Source organism: Melospiza georgiana, chromosome 6 (genome assembly GCF_028018845.1).
Source record: "Melospiza georgiana isolate bMelGeo1 chromosome 6, bMelGeo1.pri, whole genome shotgun sequence".
In the NCBI taxonomy this organism is placed as follows: Eukaryota; Metazoa; Chordata; class Aves; order Passeriformes; family Passerellidae; genus Melospiza; species Melospiza georgiana.
Window position 1 is genome coordinate 59,019,194 of NC_080435.1, and position 25,064 is coordinate 59,044,257.

Consider the following 25,064-nt stretch of genomic DNA (forward strand, 5'->3'; position numbering starts at 1 on the left):
ATCACTTTGAGTGTTATCTTTCACCTTCTGCTGTGGCACATTCTGCTCTAATTCTCCTAATGCCTTTTACTATAATTTAAAATCATTTCACAGCAGTGAAAGCAACTCTTCAAGTGCTGATGGTGCTTTGCTGCTGTATATTTACTTTTGGAATTGTCCTTGTACTTTTGCTGACTGCCATGGAAACTTTTGAAACTGATGTTCCCCAGATTCCCATGGATCACTGTATATTTCTGTCTCTGCCTTCTACTGGTTTTGATATTTGATGGTTTCACTGACATTGCTAAAGTCATTTTTTGTAGAAGGGTCCCCCATCCTTTTAAAAAATACTGTTTGTAATCAATGTGTGGCTTTTTGTCTGCTTCTAATTTGTATCACTGGGGTATTTCTGACTGTGGCATTTATTAGTCCAAGTTCTTCTGGAATCTTCTCTGCAAACCAGTGTGTGTTCAGGGGAAATGTCAGATTAAATGGCAAGAAGCAGTCATGATAGAGCTCATGAAAATGTTTGAGAGAGATTACATTTCAGAAACTGAGCTCTCTATGCCTTAGCCTTATAGAACTGTTATCACTTAGCTTTCAGTATCAGGTAAGATATACGAGACAGTTTTTGGATTGGGTGGTTTTTTCCTAACAATTTTAGCAGTAGAAATATTTTGATATGAAATGCAGCTATGTCTTATAAGAATTTAAAATAAGAGATTTACAGACTCTGCCTGGGTAATGTCACCCCTTCATTTGTGATTGGAAGCAGGATAAGCACAGGCAACAGTTGGAAAACTGATTACTTACATTGATGCCTCCATCTAACAAGGCAGAGTCCTTACTCTCACTGAAACTGAGAAAAATATTACTGAAACTGATGCTGTGGAGTGGCTAAAACAAAGGCTAGACAAAATTAAGAGAATAAAAGTGGGTATTTATTGAAGGCCTTCACTAGGGACACCTTGGGCTGTCAAGGCCTCTGAGGGGCTATACCCAAGGTGGACAATGGTCACAAGTTTTTCATACAGTTACCAGTTTGGTCCATTTCCATGTCAGGGGTTGATCCTCCAATTACAGTTTCAGGTAATGAAGTAATTTACTCCAATTTGCCCCCCAATTCACTGTTGTTTGCATCTCTTGGGGCCTGCGACAATGAGGTGTCCTTGGGTTTCAGGCCCAGAGAGGAATTGTTTTGTCTGAACAAAAGGGGAGAACAGCAGCTGACTGGTTATGGAGGTTTAGAGTTATACACTAAAGCAGTACAGGACCTGAAAAATAAAAAAATTAAATCCTAAGGCATCAAAAAAAGACTTTGGGGGTTTGGTGCAGGAGTGGTGATGCATTGAGTGTGCTCACAAGAGTCCATGGACCATGGGCATGGATGTGGTCAGGGGAGGAGAGCAGAGAGCACTTGCTTGGTTTTGGCACTGCCAAAAATACATTTTATTTAAAAGTACAGCACTGTGACAGTATCCCAACCTAGTTACAGCCTCATCTTCAGCATTCAATGGGGTAAAAGTGTTTTGTGTCAAGGCTGTCACTTGCCTGCATGAAATGGGGCCGCTCCTCATGTATCTGCAAAAGCACATAGGAAGGCTGAGTTATCCCAGATTAATTTGGGCAGAGCTGTTGGGAGGCTGTAAGGAGGTTATACCCCCCTCTGAACAAACCTGTTAGGAAAATTAATTCACAAACATCAGAGGTTTATGTCCAAAAAGGAGACAGAGCAGTCCTTTGACTTTGTTTGAGTAAAGGAAGAGGCCATGGGGCATTCCCCTGGGGTCTCACATTTTTGGAGGACTCAGCCTCCTTTTTATCCCAATTTCCAGGCTGCATTTCCCTTCTCTCTTTCCCCATTGGCTGAGGTACTTGAGAGGTACAGACTACCCAGAATGCCTGATACCAGAGATTTCCTTCTAATATATAACCCTCCCTTTTAATTTTTAATTCTTATGGAATGTAGGGGTTTTTCTTCCCCATTGTTTCTTTCAGCTTTCAATGTCAAATTTCATTTATGAGCAAACCTAAAGTTTATTTGTAAAAGCAAATATCTTTTTCCATTCATCAATTGGTGGAATCCTTCCCAGTGTTTCTTTTATCTACCAGCAGCCCCACAGCTTGTTTGTAAAGACAAATCCACTATTCCTCTCAAACCAATAAAGCTTCACTAGTGCTTCTAAAAACAACAGGTAAGGCATCATTTATAGAATGTTTTATTATTGCAGTAACTTCTTCAGCCAGCTCTGGTCTGGGTGTTGTGTTCACAGACAGAAATGAGATCAGCATTGATCTATAAATTAGCAGTTGCCTAGTGACTCATGGTCTTGGCATGCTCACTTTATGCAAACAGAAAATATCACTATGCAGTAATGGATGCATGCCAATTTTTTGCTAGGGTCACTGTCCCAGAGCTCACAGCAATTTTGGACATAAATTTTGACAGGGAGAGTAGCTTGAAAATGGAAAATGTTGATGGAAGCAGGGAATTGTTCAGAAACCATCAGCTAGGTAGCTACAGAGGAACGTTGTTATAAATAGACTGCAAGGGGAAAAGAGCACACACACACACAAATTATGAACCCAAATTATGAACAAATTACGAACCTTATGAAAATAAGCAGCATATAATAAAATAAAATTTACAGGGTACAAGTTAATTGTTTTAGAAATTGACTTAAAAGCATATCTTGAAATGGGGGAAAATAATGATTATTGATCAATTTAATAAAGCTATCTAATCATCTTATTGACCATCCAAATGGGAGCATGGGTCCCTGCCAATTAAATCTGCAAATGGCACAGACTTGTTGAGTGGTGAGTAATGAAGTTACACCCACTAAATTATTTGAATTACCTAATTAACAGCTGATGGTCCAGCAATATGCACTTCAATAGAGCTAAAAGCTCTCACACTAGGTGTGCATGGGCTACAGCTGCCCAATGGGTATTCCCATCTTGGAATGCTTTGGCTCGGAAAAGGGATAAAGGGCCATCCACAGCAAACTGCTCTTGCTGTAGTGTTCTGCTTAAATTAACCAATGTGATTCCTGAGTTTATCAAGTAGATGAAGCCAGAGAAAAGGCCCAAAGAAGGGATTTTTCTTTGGTGTGCAGCACTCATACAACAGCTCCTGTGATGGTGTGTTCATTTATTTTGTCTGAGATCCAGAAAAGGAGGCCACAATCTCAGCTGTGAACTGATTGTTCACTGCTCACTGATGGATGCTGAAATGAATTGAATAGCAGCTTATAAAAAGCTTCATAAAATTACAGCTGGTAGCAGAGGGCTTTTGAGTATGACAAGGAAAGGTGCAGCAATGTTCAGCCTCTGCATTTTAAGTTGGCCAATGTACTGTAAAATGCATGTGAAGTATTGTCAGCACCAATGGGGTTGCGCTGTGTCACTGCTGAGTCCTCCTGCACCACCAATCTCTGCAGGATCAGCTTAGAAATCAGCACCTGTAAACTTCATCCTGGTATTTCCATGGGCAGTCTGGAAAAAAAAGTGCGAAGTAAGGCTTTTCACTAATTTCAGCTTTATCCTTCTTGTAAATTATCAATGATATCCAATGCACTAAACACTTAAAAAATTACAGTTTATGTTTTTCAAACCCAATGAATGGTAAAGTAAATATTTTCTCCAAGAGGAGGGGAACAAAATTCTCCAAGCTTTCTAAAGAGGATCCGCATATATAGGAATTTGAGTGTGCTTCTCCTCTTAGTGGTGAAGAATAATTCCAATTGTTATAAAAGAAGAGTGCTTGATCCAGCACTTTGAAAAACATCACTGTCTCCATCCCTTTGATCTTTCTTTTCATCCAAGGCCTGAGCAATCTTCACTGGTACAAAAGTAAATCTTCCATGGACATGGAGTCAATACAGGCTTGTGAATCACAGAATCATGGAATAGTTTTGGTTGGAAGGATCCTTGAAGACCATCCCATTCCAACGCCTGCCATGGGCAGGGACATCTTCCAGTAGACCAAATAGTTCAAAGTCCAGTTCCACCCAGCCTTGGACACTTCCAGAGGTGGAGCATCCACAAAAGTCTTTATTTTTGGCCCTCATTTGCAGTCTCTGTGCCCTCCTGCAGCTCCAATGGATCCCATGGAATGATGCCAGTGTTGTCCCCACTCAAGGCTGGATTCTGGTCATATTCTTCCCTGGTTTTGGCTTTATCTACACACAGGACATGAAACCCAGCTGCCAGAGCAGGTGTGAAAGAATCATTCCAGTCTTATAAGGCATCCTTATGAATAATCCTTTCCCAAGGATTATTCTCAAAGTGTAACTTGAGCTTGGATACACCAGGATCAAGAACCCCTGCTCCAGGGTGGCAGGGAGGAGCAAACAAAAGGAGTCAGGAGAGTTTTGAGTAAATGCTGCAACAGAAGCTATCAAAGGTCTCTAGGAAATGTGAACCTTTAAAAAAGTAGCACTGAATATTTTGTCTACCATTCATGGCAAAGGAATGGCACTTGAGAGCAGCAAAGAAATGCAGAGAGGGATTCTCACCTGAGGAATTCTGTTCCTGCACCCTTCCATGGTGAGCAGCACATCTCCGTGGCACAATGGAAATTGAAAACCCGCAAGACTGGAAACAAGTGCCCTCAATAATACCAAATAATACATTAATAGTTCTTTCTGGATGGAAAAACCCTGCCCAAATCCTATAATCTCATTCTATCAGGAATTATGAGAAAAGCACTTGAGATCTGATATCAGCAAATCTTCCTTGAGCTATTTGTATCTTTTAATGAAGAGAACTGCTGATGTGATTTGCAGAACAAGAATGCTTTAAATCATTGGTTTGAGCATGTAATGGACTCCTACTTAACTAGCTTAAGGAAGACTTTAAAATAATATTTTTATTTCTCTTGTATTTATTTTTTTTCATTAATATATTTGGCCTGCATCAGAAAGACTAGGCTAGCAAGCCATTTGGGAAGGCACCCCTTCATTCCAAGGCAGAATGGACTTTTCCAAATCATCCCTCTGTTCTGTTTCTGTAATTTGTTTTTAAAAGTCGCTGGTAGTGGAAATTCCAAAACCAAAGATGAATGGCAAATTTTAATCCAAATGAGCAAAGAAAGATAGTGAATGCAAGAGAAAACAGTGGTGTTCTTAAAGACCCCTTGATATTACATTAACCTTTAGATTTTCTGTAGGAGAGCAAGAACCTGGAAGTTTCAAAGTCTCGTCTGACTGTGACAGCTCTCTGAATTAATTGTGCAAATTTGTTTTCCTTTATGTTGCCCAAGGAATACATTTCTTGTTCAAAGTCATGAGCTGAAGATTGATAGGAAATGGAATTAGTTTTCTTTTTGACTTATAATTGTGATAGAAGAGAACTTCCCCTCCACCCCAATTTAGAGTTTTGAACAGCTTAATATATCAAAACCCTTCAAAATATAAATATTGAAAATATCCAAAACATAAGGCCATTTTTTAAAATAATCTAACAGGAAATCGTATTTAGCTGTCACAAGGTCCCCATTGTAAAATAGATAGAACACAGTCTAAAGAACTCAGGATTGCTAGAAATATAGAATTAATAATTAATAGAGTTAATATTGTGAATGAATAAGTTAATGAAACATCCTGAAAGCTGCTAAACAATGTCATACTTTAGGCAAAGGAAGACTGAGAGATGATCAGCTTGTATTACCATAAAACAACTCTATTTTGTAAAGAAAAAAATAAGACTCTCCCTTTGTGTTATAGTTAATTTGAAAAAGAAAAGAAAAAAAAAAAAGAAAGTGAAGAATTCCAGCCCAGTTCTGAGGACCACAATTGATGTATTTCTTTTGAAAAGGAGTAGCAAAAACGTGTCTTTGATCCCTCTTGTATGACCACAGGTAAAAATGTTCCAGGACAAAAGGGTTATGTATGAGTTTCTGTTATGAAGCCACTCTGCTCTGACAGCTGGATGTGCTGATTTTCCAAGGCAAGGGAGAATTTTGAGCAGCCCAGGTGACTGAGTCCATGTGAAATGTGGGATGATTCCATCAGGAGAGGTTTCAGCCAGTGCAGCCCTGTGTATCAAGAGTCCTGACAACTCTCTGCAGTTCTCTGGGAGAGGGATTATGATTTCAAAAGTGTGGCTGAAAGGCTTCACTCACATTTCTGGGAAATTATTTTAGCAATATAATATACCAGTCTTTGTGGGCATAATATAGGAGCTAGATACTGGGGCTCAGGGCACTGCAGTGTTTCATTTTTGGGGTGAAGAAAATGCTTTTATATGATGCTTCTGTTGAAAAGTTCATGTGCACACCTTTTCCAGACCTTCATCTTACCACTTCTCTCATTATTTATAAGGAAATAGAAGAGAACGATAGAATAAAATAAATACAAATATAGAATATGATAGAGAGATAGAATAAAATAATTTAAAAAATCATTGGAAAAGACCTTCAAGATCATCAAGCTTCATCTCCCACTAAACCATACCATGAACACATACACTCACTCTGGGAACACTTCCAGCAATGGAGGCTCCACCATTTCCAGGACAGCCTGTTCCAATGCTTAACCATCCTTCAAGTGAAGAAGTTTTTCCTAATATCCAACCTGAACCTCTCTGTGTGCAGCTCAAGACCATTTCCCCCCTGTACTGTCAAGAATCAACCCTGGACCTGGATCTCTTGTGCTCTTTTAAATGCAACTGGAAGAAGAGCAGAAACAAAACATCATCATCTTCATCCCCCCACCAAAAAAAAGCAAAACAAAGCAAAAAATGCTTGAAGAAAAAGCAAAATCCACACAGGGCCTGAAGGCAGTCACTGCTCATTCCCAGAATGGGGGAATTGTGGGTGTGTGTCTCAGGAGGGAATTTCCAGCCAGTACCACAAAAAGGAGAATTCCTCTGTTGGCAGAAACACAAACACTGACAGCATCAGGTGCTTGGCTTCCTGCAGAGGAAGGGAAATGTGCCTCCCCAGAATGCTGGTTGTAGGACAGCATCACATTCTTGAGCACATCTCTGGCCAGCTGTGCTTCAAATGGTTTATTTCACTAAACTAAACTCTTCATAAATCCCAGAGGAGCAATAGTAACAAAGGCGGCCTTGCTATCAACAGCAACACTCACGTGTGAGCAGAGAAATTGCCTTCAGGGGTTAGGGGGGACAGCAGGCTTAATGAATTCAGCTGATGAGACTTTTTTCTTGGTTGTGCTTCCCACAGACCAAATTAATTCCAACAGATGAGTAAAAGATGGAAAGACATGCTAATTAGCAGCTTTTTTTATGAACCAGTTCTCTACTTCAGAATCTAATTAGCTTTCTAGATAAGGCTTAGGCTGAAGTTTGTTTCCCCAATGTAAGGATTATGTTCCTGTTTTTCCAGTGTTTGAAGAGAAATGCTTTGGATTTATGGATATTCAGTTGTATGGTCCTTACTTACATATTTATAAATGGTATATAAACTTAAATAGATGATGAGGGCCCTCTCATTACAGCTCTGGGGAATTAAACAGCACAATAGATTCCTCCAAGACAGAGAAGTCAGAGGGAACAGAAAGGATTGCAAATTGTGGATAAGAGCATTTTACCAGAGTGATGGAGAGCAGCTGTGGTTGTGAGACAACAAACTGAGGGAGAACAGAACAGGGGGAATCTGGGGGGAACCACAGCAAGAGGAGAAAAGGCAAAAGCAATTCCCAAAATCTATTTGTTTTTTCCTACAGTTTCTATGTTGAAGGAAGAAGCCAGAAAATATTTAATGGAAAACAAGGACAGAAGCAAATGCGAAATCTAGAGAAAAGTATGAATAAATAATGTGGCTGTTTAGGTTCAATTGTCTGTGAGGATAAGATAATCTCCTGACAAAAGTTCTGTAGGTTTGGGGGAAAAAGAGAAGTATGATAAATAGCTGTGCTGGAAGAAATAGAGTCATAAAACCCTGTTGTTTACAGCCCAGCACACTGGATTTACTAGCATGAAACATTTAATATTAAAAATTCAAAGACTTACTGGTGAGTAAATTCTTCCAAACTTCCAGGCTACAATTTTTAATCAATGTTTGAAAACAATTAGGAAAACCATGAAAGAGACTGACATGCTAAGCGAGGGCCAAACTTGAGCTAAATTTTGCATTAAGTCTGATTTCAGAAGCACTAAAAATAACGGGATGCTAAAATATTCTCTGATTTATGACATCCATGAATAAATCCACAGAGGAAGTGCATGTACTGTACTGCAATGGTGGCATGTAGTGAGTAAAGCCTTTTTGACTGTCTTTGGAAGACAAGTTCTGGGCCTCAAGACTACACAAGTAGAGGACTGAGGTGAATTAATTTGCTGCTTGGTGTTGGTACAGGTCAACCACAAAGGATACTTTAAAAAAGCCACCCAACATCCAAGCAAAATCTAGCAGTGTGACAGATCTAGGACTGTGCTGCCACAGAGGTAATAAAGACAGGCTCAGGAATCTGCTTTTCCCTTCCAAAACTAGCTCACATTTCTAGGGACATGCTGAAAAAAAAAAAAAAAAAAAAAAAAAAAAAAAAAAAAAAAAAAAAGATAGAGGAGAAAGAATGAGAAAGATGTTAAATTTGGCAATGCTAATGAAACTCTGCATATTGAACGAGGATCAAGTCAGACTGATTCTCTCTTGCCAGGGAAATTTGATTGCTTTTTTAATAGAATTATAAAATGTAATGGAAAGAGGGAATCCAAAATTTCCCTTGCATTTGATGGAATATGTATTTGAAACCTCTCAAAACTTAATTGAAGGGGATTTAGAGGGGGGTCTGGTAATACCTGTGTGAGACCCTGTAATGAAAGCAGCTGTGCTCAGGTGAAGTCTCCAGCTTTCAATAAAACAATGATATCTCAGATGTCTTAAAAAAAAGTTAGTGAAAACACGGTGTGGTGCTGCCTCCATCAAATCAGTGACAGAGGGCACTGGAGCTGCTCCTGCTGCAGGGGAAGGAGTGGCCACACTGATTTCCCCACCCAGATACATCAGACACAGCCCACACTGTCCTGGTCTCTTCCACTCAAAGTTGTGGCCAAATTAATCTGCCTGCACTGCGTGTGTCCCTGAGGGCTGTTTATGAGATTATGGTGTGGGAGACAAATGAGAAATTGGTGATGTGTGGATGGGAAGCAGCAAACTGTGCAACATTCTTCTAAATTCTGGTTCAATGGTCAAAACATTCCCTTCTCACTGACTGCAGTGAGGTTTGGTATTGACAATACTCTTGCAAAACCAATTTGGTCTTTCTGTGGGATTTTAATGCCTCTAGACTCTCAGTCACCACAGGAGATACCAGAGGTCCAAGTTGGGTAGAAGCCAGGCAGAAAGCAACAACGTTTTTAGCCTTAGTTTACCCATAATTTTAATCTCTAGAGTTTTGAGTTGCAGTTGGATTCAAAAGATGTGAATTAGAACCTTTTGCTGCTGTTTTTTCTTTTTTTTTTCTTTTTTTTCTTTTTTTTTTGTCTTGTGTTTCACCAGGATTGGAGGAGATGGATGAAGCTCCTGTTAAGACAGTTGCAACAAATCCAGGTGTCCTCCAGGCTCCCTGAAGAGCAGGGACTCCAAAACCAAAGCACATGAGTGGCTGAAAGGATCTCTGTCCCAGCAGAGCTGGAGCAAGGATTCAGAGCTGGGAGAAGAATCTGCAAGCTGGTGATTGCAAATGTCCCTGCTGCAGGAGGTGCAGAGACATGGATCAATGCTGGCCAAAATTGATCCCCACTGAAATCTTGGGAACAGAAAAGAAGGACTTACAAACACTCTGGAAATGAGATACGAGCAAAGGAAATGCAACTAGGAAAAAAAAAAAAAAAAACAAACAAAAAAAAAACCAAAAAAACCCAACAAAACAGAAAATTGGGGAATTTAGTGGCTACAAGAAAATGGACTGGGATTAGATGAAGTGCAGTGCAAAGGACCAAAACATGCCAAAACTAAGCTCACAGCTTGCTGATTTTTTCCCCTGCTTTTGCAACATCTGTGAGGGCATGAGGGAGGGAAGTGTGGGGGAGGCTCAGTGAGCTGGGGGCAAAAGTACTGAATTTTGGAAAATTTTGGGAAATCAGATGGCTTGGGAAAAGGAGGTAGAGAGGGCAGAGTGTTCAAAGGATGGATCCTCCCAGTAACAATCAGGGGGACGAGTGCTGGCTTTGTCTTGATCATCGTACTCATAAATGATGTGGAAAACAGAGAGCAGTTATTGGAACCCTGGATACTGAGTTTTGGACTTTCTATGCTGAAAGGCACAGACCTCTAGAGAGCAGTATATTTGACCTGAAACAGTGGAGAAGGCTTCCAAAATTGAATGATAGAACTGAGATTGTGGGTGTGTAGTTTGAATAGAAGTGTGTAATATCACATGGTGGAAAACTTAGAGTTTAAGGTTTCAGAATATAGTAATATCTATAAATCTAAGATGGAGGTTTTAGGGTAGTGACTGGTCCTTCTTCTTCACCTTCTCCATGGGTTTGGGTGGTGTTTGGTAATTGGATAGAAAAGTCCTCATTGCGGGACATGAGGGATTGGTTATTGGATTAAAAGTGAAAATAATTTAGGTGTAATTTTCTTAATTGGATAGTTGAGCCTTAAAAGTCCTTGTAGAGAAGGATGGTTAACCATTTTGTAGCTTGATAGTAGAATGCTGTAGAACTCAGACTTGTTAGACTGTAGTATAGGTAAGAAATAATAAACATCTGAGTCTGGACATGAAATACCATCTCAAGCATTTCAATCCTGACCTTGACAGAGGCAGAAAAGAAGTCAAAGAATCAACAAACAGCGATGTGGCAAGGACTACAAATTATGTGGAATTAGGTTGGTAAGAACTAAAGCTGTCTGCAAAGACTTGCAAAAGGAACCTCATAAAATGTGAGTAACTGGATCATGAAACTGTGGATATCAAACTCCACGTTGATAGCTGGAGGAGGAACAGGCACGAGTAGATATGCACCAATGAGCTCCAAATTAGCTATCACATCTCAGGAAAAATTATCCGAGTCATTGTAATAAAAATATCAGGAAAAAAATTGCGAGCAATGAAAAAAAACACCAAAGAAACAGACAAAAATTTAATTACCACTGTAGGGTGAGACAAAAATCCAGCATACTGCAGCAGCAAATCCCCAGTGTACCCACACCTTACCCTGTGCAAGCAGTTTGACCTCTTCCCACTTCCTCACTGACATTTTTCTTTTAAATATAGCTAGAAAAATCTCAGGGAAGAGTACTGAAAATGACCAGCAGCATGGAATATTTTCCACACGAGGACAGGCTTTCCCTTGGAAAGCAGAGGACTAAATCACAGAGGTATATAAAATACATAAATTATGCTCCACACATGGCATGGAAGATGTAAGTGAGAACTATATCCATTATTTCTTACTGTACAAGCACACCATGAAATCATCAGCAGGTTCTGAACAAACAGAAGGAAGTATTTCTGCAAGCAGTCTATAATTAAATTGTGAAACTCATTGCTACAGGATGCCATGGAAGCTGAAAGCATAAATGAATTAAAAATGAGATTAGACAAATTTATGGATTTGCTTCCATCAAAGGCTGTTAAACAGAAGGATGTGGTTTCAATATCTTTCGGCAAAGATTGCAGGAAATCTCAAGGCTGTGTTGAGGGAGGAGGGCAGAGGAGTTTCAGTCCTTGTGAAAGGGATAATTTAGCTCCTGATTTTCCCCTGTGCACCTTCTCCAAACAGCTGAAACTGGATTGTCTCAGACACAGGATCCTGAACAATCCTTTGGCTTGACTCATTATGACTCTTTATAATTCTTCCTTTATTTCATTTCTCCTTTCCCTTTACCTGCCTTGAGTTTTTATGACCAAGCCATTGGATGAACAAAGTCTCTCAGTAGCACAGTTGCTGTCTGACCAGACTTCACAACAATTTTTTACTTCTGGGATTGTTGGACAGTTTTAGTTGAGCCTTGTCTTAATGCTCAGCACCTGGAAAAAGCAGGGAGGATTTTCAATTAACTCCTGGGTGCATGAGCCATGGAATTAATTTCCCTTGATGCACACACTGGAGTTGTTTTTGAAGGCTCTGCTAGGCAAGACTGGGCAGATGTCTGAGCACACCATGGACTGAAGGCACAGCTCTGACTGCTGAGGATGACTGGGAGCTGAGCTGGGCTAAAAAAAAATATCTAATGACTTTCCATTATCTAAAAGAGCACTTAAAAACACAACTGAAAAAAAAAAGTGTAAATAATCCAGCTCTGGAACAGGATGCAAACACCAACCAGGGGGGAAAAAAATAGAGCAACGAGGAAATGGAATCTGGAAATTAGTTTAAAAAAATTACTTCTTTTGTAAATGGATACATGGGGATCACTCTGCCTTTCCTCTTCCCCATATTCCTGTTCTCAAGGGGGGGCAGGAGTGTAAGTAGGTGCATAGGAAAGCAGAAGTTAAGTGCACAGCAGCAGGGAAGTGAATGACAGTGATATATTGAAATGGAAATGGGGGTGGTCGATTTGCTCTGCATATACAGGGGCATTATGCCATGAAGCCTCTTGATTTAACCGTGGTGAAAGCACACCTGTGGCACTGCAGCTGGATTCAGAAAACTGTTAATAACAAAACCAGAACGAATTGCACCAAGTTTAAAACCCACAGCAAAAGGAAAATAGGGAATGACTTTAACAAAGCCATGAATACATCAGCAGAGAAAACACCGAGGAGGGGGGAAAGTTCTTTAAGCTGAAGTACACTGCTGGCACAAGAACAAATAGCTGTAAACTGGCCATGAATAAATTCAGGGTGGAGATTAGAAGAATTTATCTAGCCCTAAGAGGAGTGAGTTTTTGGAACTGCTTTTTAGTAGAAACAAGAGAGACAGATCACTCTATTTTCAAATGACAGTGAACAGCTTATAGAATATTGTTGCCTGAAATAGAAAAGGACTGTGTCTGGCAAGCCAGGAAGTCCCTTATATCTTTATATTTTAAGCCATTCTGTATTATAAGATAAAAGTAGATTTGAGATCATAAACATTTGAAGGGCAGGGGGAGAATGACTTTCTTGAGAAACTTCTGAGAGTGGTTATGCAATATTTTCTCAAAGGGACTCATGGATGACTCATCATTTGGGTTGTCTAAAATAAGGCTGAATAAAGCAGCAATCCAGGTAATTTCAAGATGTGCCAGCACGATGAACAAGTCAGTTTTAATTGTCACTCTTCATCAGGAGCCATGCCATGGGGTGATTCAAACCCTGGAGCTCAATGGCAAAAGTACAAAACACAGGGAGGTGGATTCTCTGAAAGCTGCTGAAAAGGAGGAGGTGGTGGCCAAAGGTTATGAATGTTGGGCTGGGGAATCTTAATTGATCACCCCAAGTGGTGTTAGGTTTCATTTTTGCTGGCATAAACAAGCTTTGCTTCCTAGAGAGGATGATGCAGGAAGAAACATTTAATGTGAAGGATGCTCTGAGCAAGCTGGGCTAGAGGAAGGTGTCACTGCCCATGGCAGGAGAGGATTGGAACTGGATGATCTGCAAGGTCCTTTCCAGTCCTAGCTATCCTCTGTGACTTCAAAAGAGGTTCAGGACCACCAATTCCAGATACATAGCTCAAAATGTCATAGAAGAGCTTCAGATTCGGAGGCCACGTGGCTTCTGAAAACTTCACAAAACTGAGGCAATAATAGCCATGAATGTCAGTACCTAAAAGATCAAACTTCAAGTATAAGAATTGGCCAGTGCAGACTGCAAAATTAGCTGCTAATTTTAGTTTCACTAGTTTTTAGTTTTAAAACTAATTTCAGTTTTACATTTGCACAGTTTACTACTCTGTGGAGATCGCTTGTGTTTTGGGGGGTTTTTTTGGGTGTTTTTTTTTTTTGTTTGTTTGTTTTGATTTTTTGGTTTTTGTTTTGTGTTGTTTTGATTTTTTTTTTAATATTAAGCTGCCATTTAACTTTGTCTTTCACTTTGGGACAATGAGATGTTGGAAATGTTCAGTGCTGCCCTATCCCCTTTCTCAGGCACATAGGAGGGTGTTCTGCCATCAGAATGACAAACACAGCACAGGGCTTCTATTCAGAGCTGCTGGAACTGGGCTTTCCAGACCAGTGGTGAAAATGATGGCATGGAGACTGGGATATGTGGAAAATTGGGTGGAAAAGCAGGTCAGAGTGTTTTTCTCTCACAAGAAGAGCCACTGGTGCTTAGATTTAGTGCATTTTTGAGATAATCTGGATCCTTTGCAGCTTATCACTGCGGCACTAGGACAAGGCATGCTTTAGGTAAATAGTGATAAAGTAATGACTTCACAGAAGTGTTTTTAGCAAACTAGAACAGATCTTTAACAAGATGAAGATACAGATTCTAACTTCATTGATTGGTGGTTTAATAGAAAATAAGCCAAAGTTAAAGTAGTCATGCTTGGGAAATTAAACTCTCCCAATGAGTTTTCTGATTTTAATTAAAACTGCAGGTTTGATTCTTTGCATTGTAAGAATCATTTCCATGCAGATCAGTACAAGGTCATTTCATTGTTCTCAGAGATATCTTTTAATCTGCCCCCTTGAGACTTGCATTCCTTGATTAAATAAATATGCTCTGGGAGCATTTATTATCTGACCATTCCCACTCACACACCAGATGCCAGGCAGTTTCCCTTTTTTCTTAATATACAATCCAATTGATAAAAGCATTGAAATTCTCGGCTCTGTCCAACACTGACAGATGAATAATTAAAGTAAAAAAAGACTTCAAGTTCTCACATTTCTTTTTCATGATCTCACTTGATGTAACTTTCAATACTGAGAATACCAGATCTGGACAAAACTTTCACCACCAAAATATATAGGTTCAGAATCATTAATTATTTTCTACTGATTCTGCTAAATTGCTTCAGCTGGGAGATGAATATGTAAATCCAGAATCCAAGCCACTGCTTTAGATAGTGTCATTCACCTTTCACAGAAGTGATCATATTAACCAAAATTATTTCCAAACTTATTGTGTATAAAACAGTGAACATTTAAAAGTGCAGGAAAAGCCCCCCATTAATGAGCACAAAGGTAACCAATCTGATAGTTTGATGCAGCTGCAAGTAGAGGATGCTAAGAAAGCTCTGAAAAAATCAGATAAAAAATGGAATGGCAAATAATTCCTCCCTGTTTTCACAAGTCAAGCAGCATCACTCAGCTTTTAAGAGTTTTCAACTCTATATTGAGTCATGTAGTCACTTATTATGTGTTCATTTCACTTGGATTTGTCATCCCTAGCTGCAGAGTCAGACTTGCCAAGATTCTGCCTTTTCTCAGGAGCCTTTTTGGGAATGTCACAGGAATTCTGTGGTGTGACATGGAGGAAGGACTCAGTCGTGGCATCCAGGCTAATTTTGTCCAGAAAGAGCTTGTGAAACCTGTCCTACCAGCAGCTGAGCAGACACTGCTGACCTGAAATGTTTCCTTTTAGCATCACAGCCCTCCTTCCATCTGGATTTAGCCTTTCTGTCCTGCAGGCTCATTTATCTCACTGTTTTTCCCCCAGAGCCCATCTCCATTTTTCAGTGTTGACTGAAGTCCTGGACCTCACAAAGCTCCTGCTCCTGGGGTAGGTGACAGGATTATGAGGACATGTGGCCTTTCTATCCCTTGAAGGCAGGAAAATCTTGGGGGAGGAACAATGGGACTTCCAATATAAAGTGTAGAAAATATCCAACTCCTTCCACTTGCCTGAATTTTTCCCAGCAATTCCCCAAGCTGTGTGAAGGTCAAGAGCTCATTTCCTCTCAGAGCATCTTCACTGGCTCTGATCTGTCTCTGATTTCTTATCTATTTCTCTACCATGTTCAGCTGTAATGAGTTGATGAGAACTCAGATAAGGAAATTACAGTGAGTGGGGTGTTGTTATTTTTTCTTCTTGGATGCAAATAGGACAGATTCTTGATGCCTTACTCTGGGAAACCTTCCCTGTAGTGTTGTTTGTGAGCTGTCACAGAGATGAGCAGTGATCTGCAGCTCTGTTTCCATAATGCTAAAGGCCAAAGGTTCTGTGTTGATGCAAACTCTGAGCTTTCCAGAGCAGCAAATAATTTCAGCATTTTGAGGAAGATAAAGGATAAATATTTCCTCACAATCCAGCAGAGGGCCCTGGATCTGATTTCACTTTTTAATTTTTTTTTTTAATTATTATATTACTTATACAACGGAGCTGTTCACAGGAAACCAGCTGAGCCTTGCATTCAGTTCAGGTTTTGATTTTTGTGGTGAAAGTTAAGTTACATTAAGAAAAGAACATGGCACAGGTTATAAAAACAAATGATCAGATTTATTTACTTAACCACCAACTCCACTGCAAAACACAGAGAATTAAAAAAATGATGATTTTAGAGGTTATTTATATCAGGGATTAATCCTGCCTGGTTTTGCTTTTTCAGCACTGACATCAGCTAGAATCTGGGGAATGTAGGCTTGTGTTCATTGCAGGCATTTAATTCACAAAATAAAGCCACAGATGAGTAGAGCTGGTGAGAATTTGCAGGTTGTTCTCCCCAGTTTGAATAATGTGATGTACAGAATGCACTACAAAGTGATTTTGAAATGTAAAACATTAATGTTCCCTTTGAAGGGCTGATACCAAGTGCCAGATGATATATCAATTAAATGGAAAACAAATCCCAGCCCTGTAAATATTGTACAAAAAACAACTTCTTTGAAGTCAATGGGACTAATTACAAGTGTAAAATAAAGCCCGGTTGTACAGCACTTCAGTTAACTGGAGTTTAATTCCATGTATTTAATAAAAGATAGATCTCAGGACAATTCCAGCTTGGTTTGACACTGACAAAGGGCAATTCCTGCCTGGCTCAGCCACCTGTGGGTCCCTGGTACCCAAAATCCTGCAGGACAGGGTCTGACATTGCTTTGCAGAGCTCCACAATTCCCATCTCAGAGATGGAGTGAGTGGGAACCAACTGGCAAAGGGGTGTGTTCAGTATTCCCAAACCCTCTGGAATCCCACCCAACCTTCAGCTCCAAAGGGCAGCTGGACACATCCAGGATTTTCCTGTTTTGGGACAGAGCTGCTGTGCTCAGGCTGGGCTGGGTGACAGGCATCAGCCTCTTCCTCAGACAACTCCTTTCCATGAGCAATGTTTAAATTAAAAATGAGAGGTGGGGAGTTCTGAGCTGGATTTTCATTTATGGATTACCCCTGATGGATGCTGTAAAGCTGTTCTTGCTTCTCTTTTGTATACAGAGCAAGAAAATTAGGCCTGTGCTATAAAAATGGGAGAAAATGGGGAATATGATTCCTAGCTATCAAGGTTACACTGGAGCAGCAATTGCAATGTTCAGTTTTCCCTCTCCTCAGACCACTTAAATTAAATTTGGTCTCTCAGGTTACCAATAGCATCATGTCTTTAGATGAACCAATGTCCTGCACATCAATATCCTCATCCCAGGTCTTGGAAGCAACGCTGATCACCCTCAGGTGACAATTGCTTAGAGGTATCTCTGGGCACAAAACATTGTTTTTACCAAGCATGTGTTCCCTTTCACAGGAGTTTTTCATATTATATAAATATGATATGATATCATATGATATGATATATTACAATCTATAATATTATATATTATATATTATATATTATATATTATATATTATATATTATATATTATATATTATATATATTATACATTATACATTATACATTATACATTATACATTATACATTATATATTATATATTATATATTATATATTATATATTATATATTATATATTATATATTATATATTATATATTATATATTATATACTATATACTATATACTATATATTATATACTATATATTATATACTATATATTATATACTATATATTATATATTAATTTTCATATTGCAGCAGTTCTGGATCCCAGGAATGGAGGTTGTGCCTCTCAGTTACACTAAAAAGAGCAATCTCTTGTGGGTTTTGGAGGGGATTGTAGGTTTTATCTCCATTGGCCAAGTCTCTTGTACCCTCTGTGCCATGACAAATTATAAATGAAAACCATTTGAGTCTCCTCCAGCTCACAAGCTGTAATCTTTGGTGTCCATGGGTTTCCAGAGATGTGCAAATGGTGCATAATCAACGCTCAGAGCCTGATAAAGGCTATGGATCAGCATAAATCAGGACTCAGAAGCCAACCCCTAATGGACTTGCTGAGGAGCTGTGTAATGTACAGAGCACTCTGTGCACAAATACCTTCTGATGTAATGCAAGGGAATGAGAATTCATTAAAAAACCTGTTTCTGCCTCTCTGGCTGTACCTTTCAAGTACCAGCCTCTCTGTCTTGTGATTGACACAATTCTGGCCAGACCTTTGTCTCTCTTTTTTCAGCTTCTCCCTAAGCAAATTTGTGGATATTTTAATTGTAATTATCTTTTTGTTTGCTTTCACTGTTTAACCAGTATCAAACCATTGTCCATGTAAACTTCTGGGATGATCTGCTCAGGGCTCACCTGGACTCTCTTGTCTCATCCTTTCCTTTCAGCTGGATCATGAACAGTGCAATTAAATAGCACCAGACCCAGTGGTGTCAGTCTGAACATTTTCCTCAGTGATGATTTTGCCTTTGAAGCTGCTCTGCCAGGACTCAGGGAGGAAGTCCTGTTCCACACAGCTGGGAACCTCTAAAGGACAAACTCTAATGCTGCTTCTTATGTGAGGATGTGTTTCCCTGTGTGAGACACAGGGAAAGCAAGGTGGGCTGCAGTGCAGATGTGGTGAACTGAAAGAGACTGTAGCTCCTTCAGTGTTGAAATATTTTCTGTGGGATAGGGGAGGTTGTTTTATTTATCTTCTGTGAGTGTTCACAGGGGTTCTTGGATTGGGGAAGAGACGAGGGTCTGACTCCATGTTTCAGAAGGCTTGATTTATTATTTTATAATATATATTACATTAAAACTATACTAAAAGAATGGAAGAAAAGGTTTCATCAGAAGGCTAGCTAAGAATAGAATAGCAAAGAATGATAACAAAGGTTTGTGGCTCGCGCTCTGTGTCCGAGCCAGCTGACTGTGATTGGCCATTAATTAGAAACAACCACATCAGCCCAATCACAGATGCACCTGTTGCATTCCACAGCAGCAGATAATCATTGTTTGCATTTTGTTCCTGAGGCCTCCCAGCTTCTCAGGAGGAAAAATCCTAAGGAAAGTATTTTTCATAAAAGTTGTCCGTGACAATCTTCATTTTCCTATTTATGTCAAAAGCCCCCTTTTTTCCCCCTTTCCTTTTTCCTGATGCAATTCATTTATTCTAAAACCTCAAGAATAAATCCTCAAGGAAGAGGAGAGGATTTTTTTCCATCGGTGAACCCCTTGATATACCCTGCCAGGTCCTGTGCTCTTTGCTGGTAATGTTACATCTAAACCACAAATCCCCTCGAGGTTCAAAGTCACTTTGTCCCAGCGTTGTGCAGCATCCCCAGAACACAAAGGGCTATAATGGAAAGAGAAGCAATTTGTGTGTCTGTGTTCTCTGACTTCATGCATTCAGAGGTTTATAATGTCCAAAGGGTAGATCAAGATAATTAAATACCAATAAGCAGAGATAAATGAGCCCCATGCAGGTCAGTTTGCTGCACAATACAATACAAACTACCAGGAGCTTTTGTAAACACGTTGAAAATAAAAAGAATTAATTTTTGTTCCTTGTGCCACTTAAACTCACACCTCTCTTAAATAGGTATTAGATTAAATCTCAATCCAGCCTGATTTTCCTGTGGGGAACTTAAATAACCCCTGTAAATTAACTTCATGCAGGACAGCCCATGTTGTGCCAAGTTCAAAGTTTTCTCTACAGCATGACAAATGGACTAATCAAGATTTTTGAGTTATTGTCTCGTTGCTCCTGTTGATCTTTTTTCACTCATCCTGGCAAACCAAAGCTTTGCTATCAGAAATGTATTTACTGCATCTGTGATGGCCAGTAGGAGCTCAGGGTTGTATGCAAGGTTTGAAATCAGACCTGTGGTTTTCCCTCGCAGCATTACATGCTGATGAGCAGAACTGGTTGAATTCACTGTACAGGAAATGGTGAAATAAAGTCTTGGGTTGCACTACAGTTGGGATCCTTGAAGGAAAAAAAAAAAAAAAAAAGAAAAAAAAAACCAAAAACTCGCCTTTTTTTTGCTTTATGTATTTACATACAATTGTAGACTCATTACGGTTGGAAAAGACCTCCAAGACCTTCAAGCCCAATCAATGCCCTGTCAATGACCAACCAATGCCCTGTCAACCAAACCATGGAGTGCCACCTCCAGACATTTCTTGAACATCTCCACCACCTCCCTGGGCAGCCCCTTCCAATGCTCAACAACCCTTTCCTTGAAGGAGTTGTTCCTGACATCCAACCTGAACCTCTCCTGGCACCATTTGTGGACATTTCTTTTTGTCCTGTCTCTTGTTCCCTGGCAGCAGAGCCTGACCCTCACCTGGCTGCTCCACCCTCATGTCAGGGAGTTGTGCAGAGCCAGAATTTCCCCCTGAGCCTCCTTTTCTCCAGGCTGAGCCCCTCCAGCTCCCTCAGCTCCTCCTCATCATACTTATTCTCCAGATCCTTCCCCAGTCCTTCCCCTCCTCTGCACACACTCCAGCCCCTCAAGGTCTTTCTTGTTATGAGGGGCTCAAAACTCATCACAGGATTTGAAATGCAGCCTCCCCAGTGCCCAATCACTTCCCTGTCCTGCTGCCACATTTTTTTTTGTACAGGCCAGGATGCCATTGTCCTTCTCGACCACCTGGGCGCTCTGATGACTCTTCTTGTCCTCATTTCTATTCAGTAAGCAGAACACACACTCCACGCTCTTTGTTCTCAGTCTTTTACTGTAGTAACACTGCCTGTGCTCATGGAGCAGCCCCAGTCCACGATAACCCTTTGGTCTGTGGAAATGAATCATTCCTGGTGGCTGTGTGCACACATTCTGATGATGCTGCCTTATCACAAGGCCTTTGTGATGGCCCATTGCTCACACAGCAGAGCTGCCAGGGGCTCAGTGCCCTTCTCCTGAGAGCTTCAGTCCATTGCACACTCAAAGAGACTCGTGGAGCATCCCAGAGAGTGGTGGATGCAAAAGAGAACTGGAAACCCAAACATGAATGTGCATTAAGAACCAGGGGAAGACACATTTTTAAAAACAAAACATATTTATATTATTAATTTCCTTAATATCAGTGTTGACATCATCAGAATCTTGCTGAAATAATGATCAGACATTGTATATGTCAAAGGGGGAAGCATGAATTTGGAAAATTAATCTCTTTTGCTCATGAGGTAAACCCTGATGGTATGGGATGGGTTTTGGCATTACAACCATGATGACTAAAATAATTTCTGCTAATCTTCAGCAAATATGTCCTATCTTGAAATAAAAAATAAAGAAAATCTAATTAGCCTGGGCATGTTCTTGGCTGTGAGGCTGCTGAGGCCCGGGTCCCACTGCCCACAGGAGCTGTGGCTGCCCCATCCCTGGCCGTGTTCCAGGCCATGTTGGGCTTTGAGCAACCTGTTCTAGTGGAAGGTGTCCCTGTCCACGGCAGTGGGTGGAACTGGATGGTCCTTGCTCTCTTAGGTTCCTTTCATCCCAAACCATTCCATGATTCTCAGCAGGATATAGCGGTGGATAAGGGCAACAATTCCCTGCGAAGATAACACAAATGGAAATCCTCTAGGCTACTTTTGAGGCTTCTCAACTTGAATTGTGGTCTTATCCTGGATTTTCTCCCCCTTTGTCTGGAAAAAGTGGAAGTGTTCAGTTTTCAAGCCCAAGCATAAGCTTGCTGTAGCTGGAGAGGGTCTGAAGCCTGCCTAGGGATGCTGACACACAGATCCCAGCTGGAGATCCACTGCTGCAACAGGCAGAGAGCCAGGTGGGAATGGAATCTCCTGGCTGGGGCAATTATGTTCTACTTCGTAGCTTGACCTGTCACATGGCAAGAGAGAGGCCCTTCTATAAGGCAGGGAATTTATTTCCTTGACCTGTCCATGCCAGAACTCTGTGCAGTGCAGGAATGATCCCATACCCGAGTCCATTTCCACACCTGTAAAAGGACAGCAAGGAAACTTGCTCCTAGTTACCCTCAGAAGTGGCACAGATTCTGTGAAAGCACAGACCCTGCCCTGTGCTCTCACCTTTGCTGTGTCTCATCCTGCTGCTGCTGCTGCTTTCACTGACAGCAAAAATCCCTGACATTTCTCATTGCCTGGTACACACACATGAGTTTTGTGAGGCAGTAAGCAAGAAAATATAATGAAACAACAAAAAAGGAAGGAAAGGAAGGAAAGGAAGGAAAGGAAGGAAAGGAAGGAAAGGAAGGAAAGGAAAGGAAGGAAGGAAGGAAGGAAGGAAGGAAGGAAGGAAGGAAGGAAGGAAGGAAGGAAGGAAGGAAGGAAGGAAGGAAGGAAGGAAGGAAGGAAGGAAGGAAGGAAGGAAGGAAGGAAGGAAGGAAGGAAGGAAGGAAGGAAGGAAGGAAGGAAGGAAGGAAGGAAGGAAGGAAGGAAGGAAGGAAGGAAGGAAGGAAGGAAGGAAGGAAGGAAGGAAGGAAGGAAGGAAGGAAGGAAGGAAGGAAGGAAGGAAGGAAGGAAGGAAGAAAGAAAGAAAGAAAGAAAGAAAGAAAGAAAGAAAGAAAGAAAGAAAGAAAGAAAGAAAGAAAGAAAGAAAGAAAGAAAGAAAGAAAGAAAGAAAGAAAGAAAGAAAGAAAGAAAGAAAGAAAGAAAGAAAGAAAGAAAGAAAGAAAAGGAAGGGAAAAAATGGCCCACAGACACCTGCTGTGAGTTTATTGTGACAAGTGCCAATAAGCTGCGATCGTGTCTCCATCACGGCTGCACACAGAGAGGAGGCACCCGGGTAAACAAACCCCGGGGCAGAGCGCGGCTGCCCTCGCTGGGTTAGGGGCAGAGAGAGGAGACCCGGGCCGGTTTCATGCCGGGCTTGCAGAGCTCCGTGCCCGGCGGTGCGGGAGGAGCCGGCGGCGCTCCGGGCCCGGCTGCGGCGCCTGCGGGATGCTCGGGAGCGCAGGGATGCGGAGGAGGAGGAGGAGGAGGAGGAGGAGGAGGAGGAGGGCTGCGGGAGGGGACAGGGACAGGGAGGCGTGTGCCCGCCTGCCAGGGGGCTTTTCCTCCCTCACCCGCGCAAGCCGATGCCTACCCTGCCGAAGCAGTTAAACGGGGGAGAGAGCAGCAGCCCGGCTGGCAGATTCCTGCCCTGTGATATGCCAGCCACAGGGTGACGCAAGGGCTGGAAGGCTCCAACTAACAAGCCATTTTCACCTGCGTAATAAGCGCTAGTGGAGACCCGGCAGCGGCGGCATCGGCGGCGGCTCCCGGTGCCCGCAGCCGGCCAGACCCCAGCGCAGCCCCAGCCCCGCGGCCTCCGCAGCCCCTCGGCGGCACCCCCCGAGCCGGAGAGCAGCGGGCGCCTCGCAGGCAGCATGTCAGCCCCGCCGGAGCCGCAGGACCTGCTGCTGGCGGGCTCCGCGCTGCCCTGGGCTGCGGACGGCGCGGCCGGGGCTCCGCTGCGGGATGGAGACGGGGCTGAGCAGCGCCAGCAGCTGGGATTCGGCTCCGCCAGGGAACACCCGCCCGTTACCATGGCGACTGCATCCCCAGGTAAAAGGCGAGGGGTACCCGGGGATGCTCAACAAAGGGGCCCTGGCGGCGGCAGCGGCGTCTCTCCCGGTTGTCTCGTTGCTGACGCTTCCTCTGTTTTCCTCCCAGCCTGGCTGCTTGGAAACATTGCTAACGAGTTAGTGAGAAAGAGAAAATACCGAGGAAATGCGGCCTTTGCAAATAGTTATTTTTGCCGATGTGGGGGAGGGGGGACGAAGGAGACAGCCAAGTTCCCTAAAGCTCTTTGCAGTTTCTTAGGCACAAGACAGCCAGATTTCAGGCAAATGTTGAAAGGCATTTGATTTCGCCTGACTTGATGTTGATCTGTCCTCATTTGTCGTACACCTGTTCACATCTGGAGTGAGAGATCTCAATGGACTTACTTCAGCTCTTCCCCGTGCCCCTGGAATTCCTGCATGGCCACTTATATTATTTCAACATGCAGCTTTTAATGGAGTGCCTATTCTGAAGTGTTTGTGCATTTTGTGCATGCTTTTAGGATTTGTTAATTTATTTGTGGACTTCTTGCTTGCTGTGTTTTCCACCTTTGGAACACCAAGGTGTGCTTGACTTCTGGTGCATTCAGTTTAGGGTCTGCAGGTTCATTGATTTTCTGTTTATTTTGGGGATGTGTTCAATTTCTCTTGGTTTAGGGCTGCTTTCTTTAGTAGATGTATTAACAGCAGGTGTGTATCTGTTAATGGACCCCAGGAGGCTTCAAATCCCCATAGCTTCTGGTAGAAATGTTTGGGGAAAAATTACTCTCTTTCATTCTTGGTGACAATTCCCTACTTTCTTTCCTACTGCTGTCTGTCAGACAACCCAAACAGCCAGAAACCCCAGCCCTGGGGGAGCTGATGCATCCCATCTCCCTGGGAAGTAGATGTTTCCATTACAGAGCCTGAAGCATTAAACTGGTCTTGAGTAAGTTGAGGGTCAGGGCTCGGGACAGGGATCGATCTCTGTTATGCAATAGCTGCAGGAGCATTAGGAGCTGCGTTTTTGGGCTGAGTCCCTTCTAATCCCCTCCAGTCAATCAGCACAGAGAGTGGCTGGCCAGGAGCAGCACAGCCTGCGTGTCTGTGTGTGCTGCTCTGCTCAATCCCACACGAGCGGTTCCGTGGGCTCTCGGTGTGTGTCAGTGCCCCTGTGTGTGCTCCCGACAGGGATGTGTCCCTGCTGCCTGTCTGTGGCTGAGCTCAGGGGTAAAACAGGAGCCAGCACCCCTCAGCTGATGTGGGAAATGTTTCTGCTGTGTTGTAGCTCTGGGCAGGCAGCTCCTCTGCTGATGTGCTGCTCATTCGCTGAGCCGAGTGTTGGGTTGTGGAACGTGACTTTCCACTGGAGGCAGAGGGCTGGGAATGTCAGCATGTGTGAGTGTGTGTGAAAAGGGCAGCACTGGGGTCTCCAGGTAGGGCTGCCTCAACCACATAATGACACAAAGAAGGGAGGGAAATAATCTTGTGAGCAATTTT

At 42.0% G+C, this 25,064-nt stretch overlaps 1 protein-coding gene across 1 annotated transcript in view; it reads left to right on the forward strand.

Annotated features, from left to right (window-relative positions):
• Nucleotides 1-23,383: 23,383 nt before the first annotated feature.
• Nucleotides 23,384-25,064, forward strand: part of RTN1 (reticulon 1) — a 124,126-nt gene continuing 122,445 nt past the window's right edge. Inside the window, exon 1 of the mRNA XM_058026978.1 lies at nt 23,384-23,589. Within this exon, the coding sequence (XP_057882961.1) occupies nt 23,412-23,589 (178 nt within the window). The 5' untranslated portion in view covers nt 23,384-23,411. The remainder of the gene's footprint in view (nt 23,590-25,064) is intronic.